The sequence below is a fragment of the Bombus pascuorum genome, chromosome 5 (genome assembly GCF_905332965.1).
Source record: "Bombus pascuorum chromosome 5, iyBomPasc1.1, whole genome shotgun sequence".
In the NCBI taxonomy this organism is placed as follows: Eukaryota; Metazoa; Arthropoda; class Insecta; order Hymenoptera; family Apidae; genus Bombus; species Bombus pascuorum.
Window position 1 is genome coordinate 5,803,792 of NC_083492.1, and position 17,971 is coordinate 5,821,762.

The following is a 17,971-nucleotide window of genomic DNA, read 5'->3' on the forward strand; positions in this document are numbered from 1 at the left end:
AAGCTTTCCAATAGGAGTTTTACTTGATAAAACATTTTAACTTTTTTTCTTCTTTTTTTTGTATTTAAATATTTTCCCGATTCATAGGACAAATGTCGTGCAAATTGTCGAGTGAATAATTTTGGAGATTGTAACAGGAAAGGTGTACAAATAATTCATTAACGAATAATCGTATTTAACGGTGACAGGTACATTGAAATTTAATCAGCAGGTTGATCGGCAAATCTGACGAAATCCACGGTAATCCATTTTTGTTGCTAAATATCAATGAAGCGAGTACAGTACTGCGATTTAATTTATCGATTCTCTGTACTTCTCCGACAATGGTTTCCAATAATCGGAAGAACAAAATCCAACATACATAAAACACTAAAAAAAAAAAAAAAATAAAAAAAATATAAAAAATAAAAAAAGAAGCATTTATATGATACTTAAGTAGAAACTTTGTGGATTAAACGTAATCGCGTTTAAAACTAAAGTCGATTTTTTTCAATTAGTCGTAATATTTTAATTATAAAGCGTTAGGAACCTGATCCAAGTTCTGTAGGCGCACATGTTGCTTCTGGAGTTGCGAGTTCACGCCGTGGGGTATACTTGAAGATTTAATTAACGAGGTGGTTCGATGAGAAAGGATTGCTGTATATCCACACCGCACCTGAGACCCGTGTTTCCTCCCGTATTTAAGAAATTCTGTCAATTTAACTTCTTAACAATTTTTACGATACGATGGACCAACAAACTTCGGCACATTTTTACAGCAAAACCCTTTTGAAATCGAGGATTTTGTCTCCAAAAGGAAATAATTCCAATGTTTCTACATTTACTTGCACACTAGCTTTTTTCCTTTTCCCGTTTTTATAGGCGACACAAACAACATGATATAAAGATAAAAAGCATTGAGGAAGCTGGAAAAATTTGAAAAAATCTAAAATGTTGTAGCCGATTTATACGATTTGAATGCGGTTAGGAAAAGTATTTCAACGTTTGATCACGCGATTTCCGACAAATATAAAAAGTAATTTCACGAACGCTTCTTCGGATCGTCCAAATATTAATTCGACAAACATCCGCCTGCCGTAAAATACTTTGAAGTTTTTGGTGAAACGAACGATCAACAGATAATTCGATATATTTACTCGAAGAACCGAACGTTTCTGAAAAGAGCGCGGAACCCCCGATATAAACTGAATATCGAATATCGAAAACAGAAACTTTCCCAGTTTTTCGTCTGTTCTTTTCATTATAGGTGCAGATTTTTCCCCCTTTGACTGTGGATTTTCTTTCTTTTTTTCTCTCCTTTTTTTCAGAAACGGAACCCTAATATGAAGAACTTTACAAATGTACGCAGAGGTACACCAGTAAATAATTCAGCGAGTTACGAATTTTTAAGCGAAATATTCGAAACGTTATGCGATTACCGCTGGCGAATTGAAATTACCGACGTCGATTATTTCGTTTCCAATTAAACGGTGATGCTCCTACCGATGTAAATCGTTGCAAAATACTCTCGTTAAAAATTCATTGAAATACCTGTATCAAGAGCATTTATCTAAAATTGGTGGACGCGAACGGAGAAAGGGACGTGGCCGACCATTTATTATTTATTTTCGCGATACATCCAAGTGAAATTCTTCGCGTGCGAATTGCTCGCGTAAAAAGTCGATCGATCACGCATCACGCCCACGCGTCAAAAGAACGTGATTACACGTTCGCGTATTATCATACAAACGAGATACCCTTGTAAAGGGTAATTATATCGGCTAATCATTTTCATGAAAATAAGAAAAATAATCAAGGAAATTGATGGCTCTCCCTTTGTCTATCGCGGTCACCGTGGCATTTCAAATAAGGCTAACCCATGAATAATAGGAAAACGCTACCAACTTAAGAGATAGTCTCTTCCTCCTTTTTTTCTTCTTTTCCCTTCTTTTTTTTTTTTTATTTTTGTCTTTCGATGGGTAGATTTTAGAAGACTTATTTCGATAACAATTCAGGAAATATAAATATCGAATCGCAGATTGACAAACTGAAGTTAGGATACGTGCAGGTGAATAATTTAGGGTAATTTCAACTTTGAGAAGTATGATTCTCTTAGTTCTATAATTAGTCGAGTTCCAACTTTATTTTTTGCCGCGATACGTAGAAGCACATAGAAAAATACATAGCAACGAGCATATAAAACTACTTGACATAATCCGAAAAATTATTTCTATCGGAAAGCTTAAATAAATTCTAAATATTTGCAATGATAATTTGGCGATGATTATATCAGGCTTTTGAACGATATCTATGGTAAAGAACGCGGAATAAATTTAATTAAAGCATAAACACACACGCACAACTCTGATTAATTAAAACGAGAAGTCGAAACAGCGAGAAGGAATAGAACTTTCTGGCCGATACATATTCGCAATCGTATGAAATTATGGAATCGTTCGTTTCGGTTTAGCAAACTCCGGACCGAACATTTTCAACAATTAAGTATCAGATAAATCAATTTTTCTACTTATTAATGCACTGGCACGTACTGCGATGCTTGCCTTTGTATTTTCTTTATTGTCTCTTCGTATTGGAAATCGGGGAATTTCGAAACATTTGTCAAAGGAACAGCGTTTAAATGGAATTTCATTGGCGAGCCTATTCCGGGTTTTTACTCCATCGAAAATAAAGAAACTCGTATCTTTTACGAGCATGTTTAATATCGCGCAATGTAAATAACGTAGTTATCGGGCTGCAACGTAATTCCGCGGGAATAACCACGCCGGCACATTACCCCAAATAACAACACGCTTACGAGTAAAAAAAGTTATTAGGAAATTATTAGAACCTTTAAAAATAATTATCTCGTTTGAAACGACAGACTATAAATGACTCTTTAATATACTCGATATCAAAAACGATAATCTTGTCAATTTGATATAACGAAATCAATGGGCTTTTTGTTCATGAACAGGCCGAGTCACGAAAGCGGTTCAACAGTTGTGATAGAAAACTTGTACGTGTCACATCGTACGTGTTATGCGAAACATTTTGAAATTTCATTGACACTGTAACGAGACACGACTGTCACGATTATACCGATGAAATTGGAAAACGTTCAAGCGAGTATAGAAATTACCTTCGATCTTCTCGATGGAATTTAGACGAGAAAACTATCAACGCCAGCGTGTAATTATTGCAATTGAAATTAATTACGATTCTTTCGAGTATAATAGGTGTAACAAGTTGTTACATTTTATCCGCGTGTATATTTGGATCGGAACTTTGCATGAATATGCATAAAGTTCTGATCGATTAATCTTGATTGAATATCGCGTTTCGAAACGACAGTGTATATCGTTGCAGCAATTTCGAATGAAGTCAGAGAACACGGTGCGGCATAACGTTCGTTGTTGCCATTTTATACGAACTTTTACGGTATTTTACAGGTTGCCCCGTAAAGTTGGCCGGTTCTCGCGGTCGCTCTGAATCTGGCCGCATAATGTAAACCAAAATTAACGACCTTGCTTTACACACCCAGCCCCTTTCACCCTCTTTCTCATCGTTCGGACGCGAGCGAAAACAAATTCGCAAGGGGTGAAATTTAATAACGCGGTTAGAGCGACAGCGTGAAAAGCAAAAAGGTGCGGCGCACTCTTTCAGAGCCGCGTGAAAAAAAAAAGACGAACAGCCATCGTCGTCGCGATATTAATCGCGCAACGATATAAAAGTAACGACACCGATGTTCGAACCGGCGAGATGAACTAGGAGGGAGAGCATGATGGTAGCGAACGCGGTAGAGAAAAAGAGACACGCGTATCAAAGGCATTTTTAATAAATAACAGCGGCACGAGCAGTTCCAGTGCCCTCGTTCCGCTCGCGCTTGTCACCGCGCATCCTTCCACTGTGTAATTTTCACTAAAAATTCATTAGTCAACGGATCACGCGACGTGATCAAAGTCCGCGAATTTCAAATCTCATAGCATTATGGTTGTGTCCGGTAGAGAGACAGAAATTGTTCGAATATGGATCTTCATTATTCTTTTTTTATCTTCTTTTTTTTTCTCGATAAATAAATTTGGAAATGTATACTTGAGCTAACAAAGTCAGAGTTTCGATATGTACCTTACATCGACATGAATCTTAACACTTTGACTGCCACGGTGGTCATCGGTGACAGGAGCGCTTCAACTTCTTACAATTGTAAGAATTGAATAAAAATTGACAATTAGGGCATTTTGAATATAACCGATAAATAGAAGATACTTTGAAATTAGAAGTTCCCCATTGAACGATTAAACATTTTTATTGGAATATCGATCAAAAAAAAAAAAAAAATGAAAATAAATCTTGCATCTAACGGTGCACTGTGTTAAAACACTGTAGCGTCCTGAGCGAGACACGCGATTTTTGCGTGGCAGTCAAAGTGTTAATATTTAACACTTATAAATTGCATACGGCGCTCTGCGCGCTCAACGCGCTCCCAGGGCCCGCACATTTTAGATCCATGTACTGGCTATGCCGACTGATCGTTTTTACATGCTTGGAATGTCAACATTCGGTTGTTTTGCTGATCATTTGTCATAACAATGCGCGAGGCTTCATTATCTTGGTAATAACAAAACCATTTGTCTCTGGGTGCTTAAGTCATCGATTCGGTCGAAAAAATATGAAAACGAGATATTTCGTGACCCGGCCACAACGTTCCGCTTGCTAAAAACGAGATATCTCGTAACCCGTAAGCAATGCGTTAAATACGTTACACGTAATCGATTAGAGTTAAAGCGATACGAAGGAAATAAACGAATAGATGTAATTGCGTTCCTGCTCCGATAAAAGTAAATCCTCGCGTAACTAGGAACGTTTGCATATTTTTAGTAATTCGACAAAGACTTTTGACTAATTTCGTAGGTTTATTTTTAACAGCAACGATGCGAACCATCTCCACGTCATCCTTTTTTGATCATTCTATTCCACTTTAAACGACGACGGCGCTAATTGCCGCGAAACGCAAGTACAGCGGAATATATCGACGATATTAAATTGTTGGATGGGTTAAATTACAGAGAATAGTTTGTTCTATACTAACCTCCACAAGGGTGATGAGAATGATGAAAAGAGGCGGCGGACAACACCTGTAATGGTCGGCGTAGTATTTGCGGTCCCTTTCTTCCGTAAGGAATTCATCGCCGATCATGCGGACCATCCTGCAATTAAGAAATTTTTGTTCACCGATTCTATTCTTTGTCTTTGGTTACATTTCTGTTTCTCGTTTTCTCATCGACACATTGGCGCCTTAATTTTTCCACGTTTGACGTTCGAAACTGTTCAAGTGATCGCCACTTCTAAGAAAACTTTACATCTGGTCTTCGGTTTTCTCAAGCGCTGAGGCCATCGATAGCGCATAGACAAAAGAATGCGTCGATGACAGACAATAAGCGGTACACGTGCGACGTTGGCTTCAGGATTCTTTTAGTCTCAGGGTAACATTGCTAGTGTCACGTCGGAGACACAAAAGATCGCGGAATTAACGGATCGCCGGTGATCTCCTCGCGTCGCGGTTCGAACGGAACGATTCTTTCACAAACAGGGTGAAGAAAATAGAACTTCGTATGCGACAATGAGATTTATTGCAGAAATCTGACAGAGTGACGGTTACAACAGCGTGGTTCGGAATATTAAGACAGACTGACTCGACATGCTAGAACGGACTGACTTAGCGTTAGTTTAGGAAGGTCCTTCTACCGAGAGTCTAGTTCCTTTGGAGGGAGCTCTTTTGATTATTGTTTCAACAGACGTGATATGCGGGGTGTTCGGCCTATCTGGTTACTGAGCGGATGGTCCTCTTAAGTGGGTGACACTAGCGTGCGGATCTGGACCAGCTTACATTGTATTCCACACTTTGTACTTTAATATTCACAATATATATATACTTACAATACCTTACAATTTACCCACGCGTTTCTTTGATTCCACATACGTCAAATAACCTTAACAGAAACGTTGCTGCCGCGGATCACAGTTTAGTTAACCGTGTTTGCTTCGTGACAAACGAATCGTTGCGATTTAAAATTAGGAATTAATAGCGAAGAAAAATGCGTAGCTTAGACACTCTATTTTTGCTCTCGATGTTGTATTTTATTGGTTCGAAATATTAGTTGTAGATTTTATTGTTCAAATTGAAGGTATTGTTCGAAGCATTTCTGGTTTGTTATATTATTCGTAGAGAATTTTTTAACTGATTTGCAATCCATTGAAACGGTAAAATACATCGATGTATAGAAAAACCAGAAGCAAAAGTTGCTCGCATTTTTCACTCTGTAATATGGATGATAAACAAATCATATTTTGAAAATACTATGTCGCGCGTATTGGTAATATGGGCTCGATAAATCGATACATTTGCCACGGATGATATTCCAACGCGAAAAATGTATCGACCAACAATAAACTCGTCAACCAATATCAGCTTGAATGCGGTATTTTCAATCGTATTTAAAAATCTGCGATGGACAAAATAAACGTTAAAACATTACAATAAATGTCCATAAACAATGAACGTTACGTGAAAAAATATTGACGAATGAAATACAATAGACGCTGCGTGGAACATTGCAATTAGGGATTCGGAAATTTCAATGAAAAGCATAAAATCCTTGTTAAAAGAGGTTATAAGATACTTATAAATAAACTGTGGCTTTTGTACGCTTTCATCGAGAATTCAACGATATTAAATTAATAATGTAAAAATATATAAAATATCGATATATCCAAAATAAAAATTGCAATATTCAATGAGTGGAACAAATGTCTATTTAAGCTGCCTTTTTCTACTCGTACTCGTACGAATACGAAAGCATCGTAAACGTGTGCAATCGACTCGCATAAGAGAAACGATACAAAAGGAACGCGAGCTTGTAACAAATAACATAAAGAAAAGCTTGGAGAATTCACAGCTCGCGACTCACACCACCAAGTTCTTAGCCCGCACTAACGAAACAACGGATTTATCGAGGCAGAATTATGAAAATTATCGGGATCATTAAGAGCTTTTTTTTCATCCAAGTATTTGAGAATTAATCTGTCAATGGCTCGGGGCTATTCCGCGAACTAATCGTCGGTCTGGAGGAATTTTCACGCGAAGAAATAGTTACGAACGCTCGTTAATCGTCGCCAGGGGTAGCGAAATAACGAGAAATTAATTTTACCGATTTCAACTTCGCCACGAAGAAAAGGAGAAACACTTTCGCGCAATTACGGCTGACTTCTGCCATCTAGGATTTCTCATTATCTCGACCAGTCGATATCTGACGGTTGTTCCAAGTCATACACCCTTGACATTGCGAGAGAATTTCTACGATTATTAATAATAATTACAATTAACTAATTGCACACTGTTACATTGGCGCATAGAATTTTAATCAAAGACCCTGTGTTCTCGATACCCTTTCAACCTCCATTCAATTTCCTTCTTCCCTTTTCATTCTTCCACCTCGATTGAATAGTTTTTAATGAAATCCAACGTATTCGAATATCTCGCAATGAATTTACTCTGAGAAAGCAAAATCAGAAACGCCAAGCACAAAATTCTAAATTGATTCTAAAATCATTCTAATATAGTATTTCGAGAATCTCTGGACTTTTTAACGAATTCACGTAACAAAATAATTATTGCAAAATATTTTTTAAATTATTTATTTACCCAGCATTGCTCGTATACTTGTAACAACGAAATAACTGTCCTTTGATATTCGATACGATTTTATGTCCGTGTATCCCACGCAGTTTTATGCATAAAGTATTCCAAAAAAGAAAGGGAGGTATTTGAAGAGATAAAAATATCCAAAACGTGAAGAACAGGGTTAAGCACGAAACGAGTAACGTCGTACGGTTACTGATAAACGCGTAATTAATAACTTGATCGATCGTCGAATGAAAATTCGAAGGTAGGGAGATACGAATACCGCTATTTATTTCCTATCGTTCTACCAGAGAAGACGAATGCAAACATTTCCTATTCATTCGTTATTCTGAGGCGATCGTTCAACTGTAAGTCTGTGTCACTGTGAATTAAATCGTCGATCAAGTGGTATTTCATAAACGTTCTTCATATTTTCCGACTGTGCGTCGTGAACCAATATTTCTTGTGGATTTCCTCGCAATTAGCTTGATTGAACATCGAAAAAGGGGAAATCTTATATCTATTGGGCACCGAAGAAATATAGTAACATTTGTTTTTGGAGATTATTGAAAGACATTTATCAAACGTATTTCCCTGAATCCGATAAAATAGCATCGGTCTTGCTGAAGTGGAAAAATTTGATATTTCATTTTGCGTTTTTCTTAATGTTCTCCGCGATATTTTCTAAATCACGCGGATATTTCATTTCTATGAATCTACAATCGTATCATTTACGATCCCACATAGTTTGACCGTACGGTTGTTTTCATAATTTTCAAATTATACTCCAAGTCTTTGTTACATTAAATTTAAAATCATCTTAATTATATCATAAATCAATACGTACGTTATGATAGAAATTTCTAATATTCTATAACATTATCAGATAGGAAATAGCACGAAATCTAGATTCTACTTGCTAGAACAAAAGTTTTGAATTCTTATTATTATAATCACAAAAATTCCGAATACTCTATCGTTGAGGATTAATACAAAATCTAAATTCTAAGGTCAAACATTCTTAAATTCACTCGCGACAATTGAAGAAATTTTGAATATTAATATTATTATTATGAAAAAAGAAATAATATTATTAAAACAATACGACGTTTCGATTCTACCATAAGAACGATACAAATTCCAAATACCATCAGCGAGACAATAGAAATTTTATATTTTTCCCCGTACCAATCTTACAATCTCCTATAGTATTCCAACGAATAATGTTGTAACGAACGATAGAACAACAAATGGACCAAACGAGGCATAAATTTCTTTTAGAAACGAGCCGAAGCGTGAGCCGCTATGGCTGCGTAGACGCTCCGGTGTTCTCGATAGCGATCTTCTGTTTCATGGAATAATTACGAAGAAATATTGGTCCGTAATTCAACGCGCTAGCCATAACACCGTTTATGGTATCATAGATGAACTATCTCCTTCGTGTTTCTATCGACTGCGAGACGAAGCGAGGGTAGAGGACGCTCGTACGAGGGTGGACGAGAAAAGAGCAATTAGAGAGAAGCTAGGCTATATGGAGCGTGTTAGAGGAAAGAGAGGGAAAAAAAAGGAAAGAAGGAAGGAGGGGGAAAAATAGGTAGAGAGGTAAGAATTAACGGGAAAGATGAAAGAAACGTGGCAAGGAGAAAAAGTAGAGCAGAACGAATAAAACAGCTGGTAGTGAGAAAAGGTTGGAGGACAGAGATATTAAAGAAATGAGAACCACGACTAATTACGGAATAATACAGAGATCAAGAAAGCGATGGAAAAAGTTCTGGCGGGGTAGCCTGCGACAAAAAGATCATGGAAATAGGTCAAAATGTGATACTAATGGGAGAAGCAAATTACAAGACGAAGAGAGGTCGACAAGAACCGGGAAATATTATTTTTCAAGCACGCTCTCGCGGTATGGTTGCTTTGTTTATCTTTTAAAGAGACGCGACTTCGGCTTGTAAGGAGTATAATACGTTTCTTTTATCGATTATTTACGACCGTATCCATTACTATGATAGATTATTTGTAGACTATCGGAAAATTTAAAGATACAAGAATGCGCAGAGTACGCGTACGTAAGATACAGATTATTAAAAATGTAGTATGTTCGTTAGGATTGAGATTATAGGAGATTTAGAATTGCAAAAATGTACAAAGTAGAGATAATATGCAAAAATACACAGAATATTCGATGTAAGTAAGTAAATTTCTATCTAGATTCTATTTAGTTTAATTAAGTTCATAGAAAGAGGAATTTGCATAAAATTCCGCTGTCTAGCTATGATACGTTTAACGAGCGAAACAAACTTCTATTTGTAATTTCTATCGTTGTGCTTCTATTCGTTCGATGTAAATTCGCGCGAAATACGCAATCCGGTTATTAACGATTCGGTCGAAGTCATAAGCTGAATTTTATTATTTTCGACAACGATTGGTCTGTTTTAAAAACGTTAGCAGCTGCAACGCTGCTTAGATTAAATATTAAAACACGATCGAGCGGCGAACGATGTATTTGGAAAATGCAGGATATGGCGCAGGGTAATTCTCGTTTTTCACGTAACGTACCACTCTTTTTCAAAAAGTCCAAGCGTATTGCGACGACATTTCGTACCGTTTTCCGGTACTTTAGATTCTTCCACGATAATTATAAAATATTAACACTAGTGGATTAAAGCGATTCATAAAACAGTGTTATTTAAGACGTTACACAATGGGTGCGCAAAACAGAGAAATTGTAGCAATTTATGGAAACATTTATGGACTTTAAATTACAAAACAATTAGAAAGGTATACGGTAATAACGAAACCGTATAACAGCGAGTAACTATTTTACAGAGGGAAACAAAACTGTGTGGGCGAGATGGGAGTTAGTGTTTTATGAACACCTAAGTGTTCATGGAGTACGCGAATCGTGACACCGTTTTATTTGTTGTAGTAGCTGCAAACCGCACTGTGCGGTCAGTTACCGGGTTGTGTAGTTACTCGCGTAACAGGAGAACAAATATCTTTTTCTCGTTGTCGCAAATCCTTTCGTAAAATTGCCAGCGTTTTCTTCTATGAAATACGTCGCGAGCCACGATTGCCGCCGGTAATCCCGAAGAAACGCGTTAAATTTATGGAACCTTGGTAAAAAAAAAATAAAATTCCGATCATTGATAAGTGAATGAAAATGTTACGTTCTTAACGTTTTGCTAATAATTCGAAATAAAAATAGAAGTTCTCGCAACCATATCCAGAATTAATCTCGCGATCGCTTTTTCCTACGTTTTCAGACAAAGTATCACCAAACAGGATTGTAAATATTATTATGTAAAAAGCGAGTTGCACTATATACAACGCGTTTTTATTTATATCGTTTTCATTTGTTACCTATAATTTCAATAGTGTGTTTGTTCAATTTCCACCAACAAAATACCAAATATATCCTCTCCGTTCTTGATCAGAGGGTTTTCGCTAGATTTCTCTGCGCATCCGTGCAAAACACTTTTCTACCAACTGGGATTAAGAAACGGTCGCAGAAATCGTCACGAACGTTCGTAAATTTCTATAGATCCTATGAAACGCGAGAACAGAAATAAGAGGAGCTACGAAATTGTTAATCCTGGTGGGTTGGGTGTCCTTCTCGCTGAGAGTTACAAGTAGCCGTGAAATAGGAAAGCAAAGCAAGCAGCTCGGTGAGGAATCAGCGAAAACGGAGACGGTCAGATACGCGAGATATGGTCGGTCTGAAAAAAAAGCAAGAAGGAAAGAAAGGAAAGAAAGGGAGAAAAAAGCGGGTGATCTCGAATGCAGAGTGGGTCTGTGAGCGCGGCTGCCAGGTCCGTAGGCGCACATCTAATTGCTAGCGCGCCTCGAGACACCGTAGATCGCACGAGCGATTTCCAATTAGCGATGTGACTGATATACCTGGGTTCAAGGAAACGAGAAAGGGGTCGTCTACTCTGTTTCTCTCGCTTCCTCCGTTCGCGACAGCACAGGTGGCGTGCTTGACGTCCGCCACGCTTCTCCGGAACGGTCTCTGGTACAAGATGGGACAGCCTGAGGAGAACGAGCCGAGAGAGGGAGAGAGAGAGAGAAATACCTGCTTCAAGGATACTGATTAATTGCATCGGCTAGGTATATCGAGCCTTCGTTATTAACCGTCAGAATGGCCGAATAGTCAAGCTAATTGATCGAGCACGCGGAAAATCGTCACGAGGACGAGAACTCGTCGATGAATACCTTCCGACGATTTGCCATTTGTCCAGACGATTCTTTAGTAGATAAATCGAAGTATACACCGAGACGATAGTTTGCCAATCATTGACAAAATGGATACCACACGCGACAAAGTAATCGTATCGTTATCTGAATATTTAAATTTCGTGAACAATATACACTACGTCCTCAAATATCTTCGCTTTTATCGATTCTTTTTACGACCACGATATTGTACGAATGCATCTCCCATCATATACCGCGTGACGCTTCTTCTTCGTCTACTATATCCTTTACGCGTTCATGAAAATTTATATTCTTCTAGGCACAATGAAGAGAATGGATTCTAAATAGCAGTTCGTTTCGTCCCATGGATACGGTAATTAATGTCTTCAACATCTTGTATATCTTTGTACATTACGTGTACTCGGCACGCCTGCGCGCTTTTGAATCACCGATAAACGTACGAACACCTTGTACTAAAACTTGCATTATAGATAAAAAATATTTGCTTGCCTCTTATCAGCATACGAAACGTCGTTACATGGATCCATCGTAGATACGTCGATCTCGCGAACAATTCACGCGACATCTCAAAATACCTGCGCTTTTATCGACTCTCTTGCAACTACGAATTCCTCGGCATCGTGTAGAAAGTTAGAAACACGGTGAGGTTAAAAGGATGAGTCTCGTAATCAAATTAGTTACTCGAGTTCTCCATAAAACGCGGAGATCCGTTGTTCGCGCGACAACCAACCGGAAAGTAAGAAATTGTCCCAGCAGCGGTACAGCTAAGTAAGGACAGTAACGACCTTAACTACTATGTCAACCTGTATCGCCTTTAATTACTCGGAGAGAGTGTTGCTGCTGTCGCGATCCCGTGATCGCCAAGTTTCGCTGTTCCTGAAGTTCGCGCAAGCGGAAGGCTTTCGGAAATGGTTTCGAAAGGTTCCCCGTGATAATTCGATTCTTTACTTTTGTCTCGTACGCGTTTTCCCACTTTCGTTACGCGACAACGTCCGCCCACGAATTAATCGAATCACATGGAACCGGCGATTCTTGGTTCATACGAACGAGTTTGTCACATCGGCGACGGTGTTTTACAGGTTTCTGATACAGTAGATTCCACGTGTTCGTAGAGAACAACGGGATAAATGGAAGGAACGAGTATCGTCGAAGTATTGTACGCGCGTTTCGGTGGATTCGTTAAAAAGTGTGCATGATATTGGGTTGGCAATTAAGCGATTGCGAATTTTGTCAGTACCACCTAATGACAAAATCCGCAATCACTTAGTTGCCAACCCAATATTTGTCGATAATTGCGCTCGGAGTTAGTTGCGTTATTTAAAGTATTCAGAGCTTGACTGTATTTCGCGAAATATTAAATGGATCGCGATCGCAGACTTTATAGTTCGCTACGTCTGCGAAGCATATTTCGATTATCGTCCCCGTACGTTCCCTTCGACGAGCTTATTGTAATTTCGTCGGTCCCTTTCTGTACCAATTTTACGCAGCAGATTAGAAATCACGCGACGCGCGATTTGGAGATGGAAGTAAAATTCGAAACACGATATATTCGAAGGATGTAATTTCTACGCGCATTCTCCTTATTTCGTACGGTTGACAATTCACTCTTCGTGGAAGCAAATCGAGTGACTCGAAATCAATTTTAGAGAAATCAAGTTTACGGAAACGACGTTCCCCGTGCACCGATCTAACATTTCAATATCTTACATTTATTACCATCTTATATTTATCGCAAACAGACTGTCGAGACGATACTGTAACCTCGTTTATCGAATACTATCTATCTGTCGACGGTAAATATTTATTTACCACAGCTTCCAACGATATTTACAAGAAAAGCATCAAGTAAAATAAGAAGGCAACTCTTAAGGGATTTGCGAGTTGAAAGGAAAGAACACTCTAAAACAGATATTAATTTCTCCAACTTGTATCTTTGCCGGTACACGTAAATAGCTGATCCAGAGCAACGTTTACATAAAGTTAAACGGTACAACGAAACAGCTGGATTTATTGCGAGTCACGTGTTCTTACAGTTTCGTTGTTACGAGCACGCAAGTGCACACACACACATGCGAACACAAAAAGGGAATAATGCTTCCGTAAGAATCGCCTTCGTTCTTATCCTCTTGCAGCTGTACGTTCGTATAAGAATCCAAGCAGATCAGTAGCCCTTAAACCCGATTTTACTCGTCCGCGATCAAAGCGATCGGGAAATCGAATCTCTCGATGATCGTCTAGCTCGCGTGCAGATTTCGTATCGGCGGAATAGAATATGTAAGCCGACCAATACCGTTTTAGCTAAGGCCGCATACGTACAGACGTGGAAAGTGCATAAAGCGGATCAACGAAAACGTCGATCGTTCGGACGATTTCTTAAACGTATCGATTTTTGAACGTTTTACGAGCGAACAGAATCATCTCCGACAGAAACGTTCTGTCGTTTCCGTACTTCTGCGGGGAGGAAGAATAAAAATGGTAAATGGAGACTACCAAATAAACTTCGGACGTATCGTCGTGCAATATAGAAGCGGCGCTTAGAATTTCACGCGCACCTTCTCATACGCTGTTTATGACGAGGAGTATCGAGGTTTAATCGAGCTGCTTATTTGACAAATAGGTTAACACTTTGACTGCCACGTTGGTGATATATGACCGGTCACGGTTTCTCCTGTGACGCCACGGTGGTCATTGGTGACCGGAGAGCTTCAACTTCTTACAATTGTAAAAATTGTATGAAAATTCACAGTTAGGGTATTTTGAATCCAACCGATGAATAGAAGATACTTTGAAATGAAAAGTGACCCATTGAACGATTAAACATTTTTATTAGAACATCGATAAAAAAGGAATGAGAACAAATCTTGCATCTAACGGTGCACTGTTTGCATCCATATCTTTGAGAGGTAATCTACGAATATTATTATAAACACAGCTTAGAAAATAATCGTAAATGCTGCTTTATAATCATATATATAATTGAAGTTAGAAGTGTGCACATACCTTACTATTGTATATCGAACGAGCAAATACTCTTTACTAATATCTTGTACACGTCTCAACGATATATTCTGCACGTTTTGCTTACGACGAAATAACGAATGCGAATGGTTTGTTGAAATAAACGAAGCCTTGTTACGATATGTCGCTATCAACTGTTACCAAAGCGCCACGGTGGTCACCCGTGACCACCAATAAGATAAACGGTCCATCGGGGAAGAACGTTGTTCTACATCGTCAATTTATTATTATTTTGCCATTATATGCTTTGAATAATAAAAATACTCCGTGGCGTCTTGAGCGAAACGTGTGATTTCAGCGTGGCAGTCAAAGTGCTAAACGAGAATTATTCGTTTTTAAAACAGGGGACTAACGGACCAGTGTTTTAATTCGTTTAACGTATGCTTTGTCACTGTTTTTCAATCATCGTTCTTCCAAAAATTTAATAAAATTATTGTTCGCCTTTCTGCATGGTATACTTTAAACTCGAATCCTTCTTTTTTAAACGTGATGCCTCAAACGAGAAACCTTCGATGATATTACGAGAGAGTTTGCAGTTACTTCTTCTGAAAAAATTTGATGTAATTGTCCGATAGAATTATTTGATTCGTGCCATTCAAAATGTTAATTTCGCGAAACAAAGAGCAGAGACGATCGATAAAATTGTATAAGGTAAGCATCGATCGCAAGCGCTTTGTAATTAAAATTTCAACGTTTCGAAAGGTGGGGTAGGTTAGGGTCAGATACAGAAGTAGTATACAAGAACCATAATTGAAAGAAATTACGCAAGTATATCGAAACACAAAATCTGCGATTACGAGCAACTTGATATTTCGTAAAACACAATAAGCATTTTGCTTTGTGATGGTTCGATCGAAGAACTTAGAGGAAGATTATCTGTCTTATCGTGTTAAAAGATTCCAAAATGTAGAATTTTGTGTCGCGACGCGTAGCATGGTCCACGACGAAGAGGATCGTATTTGAAAGGATCACAATATCGAAACCCGATTCGAAGCAGAATACACACGTGCATTAGTTGGTAGCGAAGGATGGAAAACGTTTTTCTTGCTCGAACTAAAAACACGTTTTAAGCAAGAAAAATATCGTTCGCACACAGAAAATGTACAAGAACACAACTGGAATATTATCCTTTTCATCGCTGCAATGACGTTTCATTTGCGAACTCTGTTTCAAAATGAAATAAATAGGACCGTGATTTTATGATAACCTCCGATAGATATTGAAATCGTGCGAGTAGAAGCTTCTCGATACGTTTATATTTACAAAAATAAAAGGACGGATATTTTTACCGTATATAAAATGCTTAGGAACAGCTTCTATGTGAAATTTGCGACAATTCGCAACGATTAAGGAAGCTACATTTTTGGCAATTCAATTTACTGGACGTTAATGGAATTACAATTTCATGTGAAATTTTTAATTCTCCGTCTAATATGCTGATGTTCGAAGCTAGCACAATGGAATCCATATTACCAACAAAATCTTGAAAATTACGAGTTTCAAGTTCCTAATTTTTGTATCCCGTTCGACGAAAAACGACACACTCGTGGAAGAGCAGAAAACCTACATCTCGTATCGTCTATTAATTACTAAACTATTCTGCAAGATCATGTGAAACTTCTAAAAAGAAATCTTCAACCTGCAACTTGTCCTTCAATTGATAAACATTACCAGTTAATAAATTATAGTACACCAATAAAGAAGAAATTCATCAATTTTCTTCCTCTTTTCTTTCAATCATTCAACATCGCATTAACCGTTTGTTATAAGAGACTCAAGGCTGATATTTACAGTTTGTTTCGTCCGGTGACTCTGCGTAGCCCGGAATCCATCCCTCGGTCGAGGCGGCCACTCGCTACGTCGATATAATTAGTTTGAGTAATCATAAGGAACTGTCGTAAAACTAAGCATTTCGGTTTGACCATTAAGTGGTATACAACACCTTCGAGTCAAAATGTTCCTTATGGTTATTGCTCCATCGGGTAAAAGGTGGGGATTTTCACCCGTAAGCGACCGGTGGTGGGGCGATCAACACTCAGCAAGAGTTTCCCTCTGCGACAGTATCACGTCGGAGACACGAGAAATCACGAGATCGATAGATCGCCGGTGATCTCCTCGCGTCGCAGTTCGAACGTTTCACGAATAAGGCGAAGAAATCGAACTTTGTATACGATAATAGAATTTATTATGTAAATCCAATCGAGTGACGGTTCAAAGTGTTACAACAGAATGATTAAAGTGTTACAAGAGACTGATTCAAAATGTTTCAACAGACTGGCCGAGCGCCTATTTTGGAGGGTTCTTATACCGAGGTTTTAGTCTCTCTGGAGGGGTTGTCGTCTGGTGTATCTCAGAGGCGCCTATTCCGTTACTATTTGTTTATTCTTTCGATGACCGTGATATGCAGGATGTCTAGCCTATCCTATTACTGTTTCTGAGCGGGTGGTCTCCTTGAGCGTGTGACAACAGCATCGTTACCGAACTTTACTGGATCTACGATTACAGATCAGTCAACATCTCTGCACTGGGTTCACTACTTTAACTCAGTCAACATATATTCATTAACTATATCTACTTTTGATAACTCGTTTAATTAACACATATATATGTTGGAGATGAAAGGACATTGGGGCCTTTCTTTTGGAATGTTTAGCAAGGTCCCCAATACTTTGGTCCAGATTTTTTATTATAGCCGTTATAATTAAACTCGATCGCCTCTATTATTCTAAACGAAATAGAGGATCGATCGTATATCGATTGTATATCGTAACGGGAATTTACGACTCCCGTTGACGCGCTTCCTTGAGATCGCGTGTCTCCGCGAATGGTCGAAGAAACACAGTTTGTTGTACAATGTTTGGCTATGTGCTATGTCTCAGGTAGCGTGGCAAGCTCTCGGTCATCGATTTTCTATCGATAAATAAAACATCTTGTAATTTTTACGTATTACCTAGATTGGTTTCCAAATTGTGTCTCGTTGCAATGCTAATGAAATTTCAAAATGTACCACGTGCAATACGGACGTAAAAGCTTTCTGCTTCTCTGTGCCGGCGTATGTACATTCTGCTTGAGTGAGAA

The 17,971-nt window shown here is 38.3% G+C and overlaps 1 protein-coding gene across 3 annotated transcripts in view; it reads right to left on the minus strand.

Annotated features, from left to right (window-relative positions):
* The window catches only part of LOC132907363 (protein rhomboid), a 500,462-nt gene that overhangs the window by 108,454 nt on the left and 374,037 nt on the right, over positions 1 to 17,971 (minus strand). For all 3 annotated transcript variants that reach the window (XM_060960390.1, XM_060960389.1, XM_060960391.1), the window contains one exon: positions 5,069 to 5,186. In XM_060960390.1, the coding sequence (XP_060816373.1) occupies positions 5,069 to 5,186 (118 nt within the window). The remainder of the gene's footprint in view (positions 1 to 5,068; positions 5,187 to 17,971) is intronic.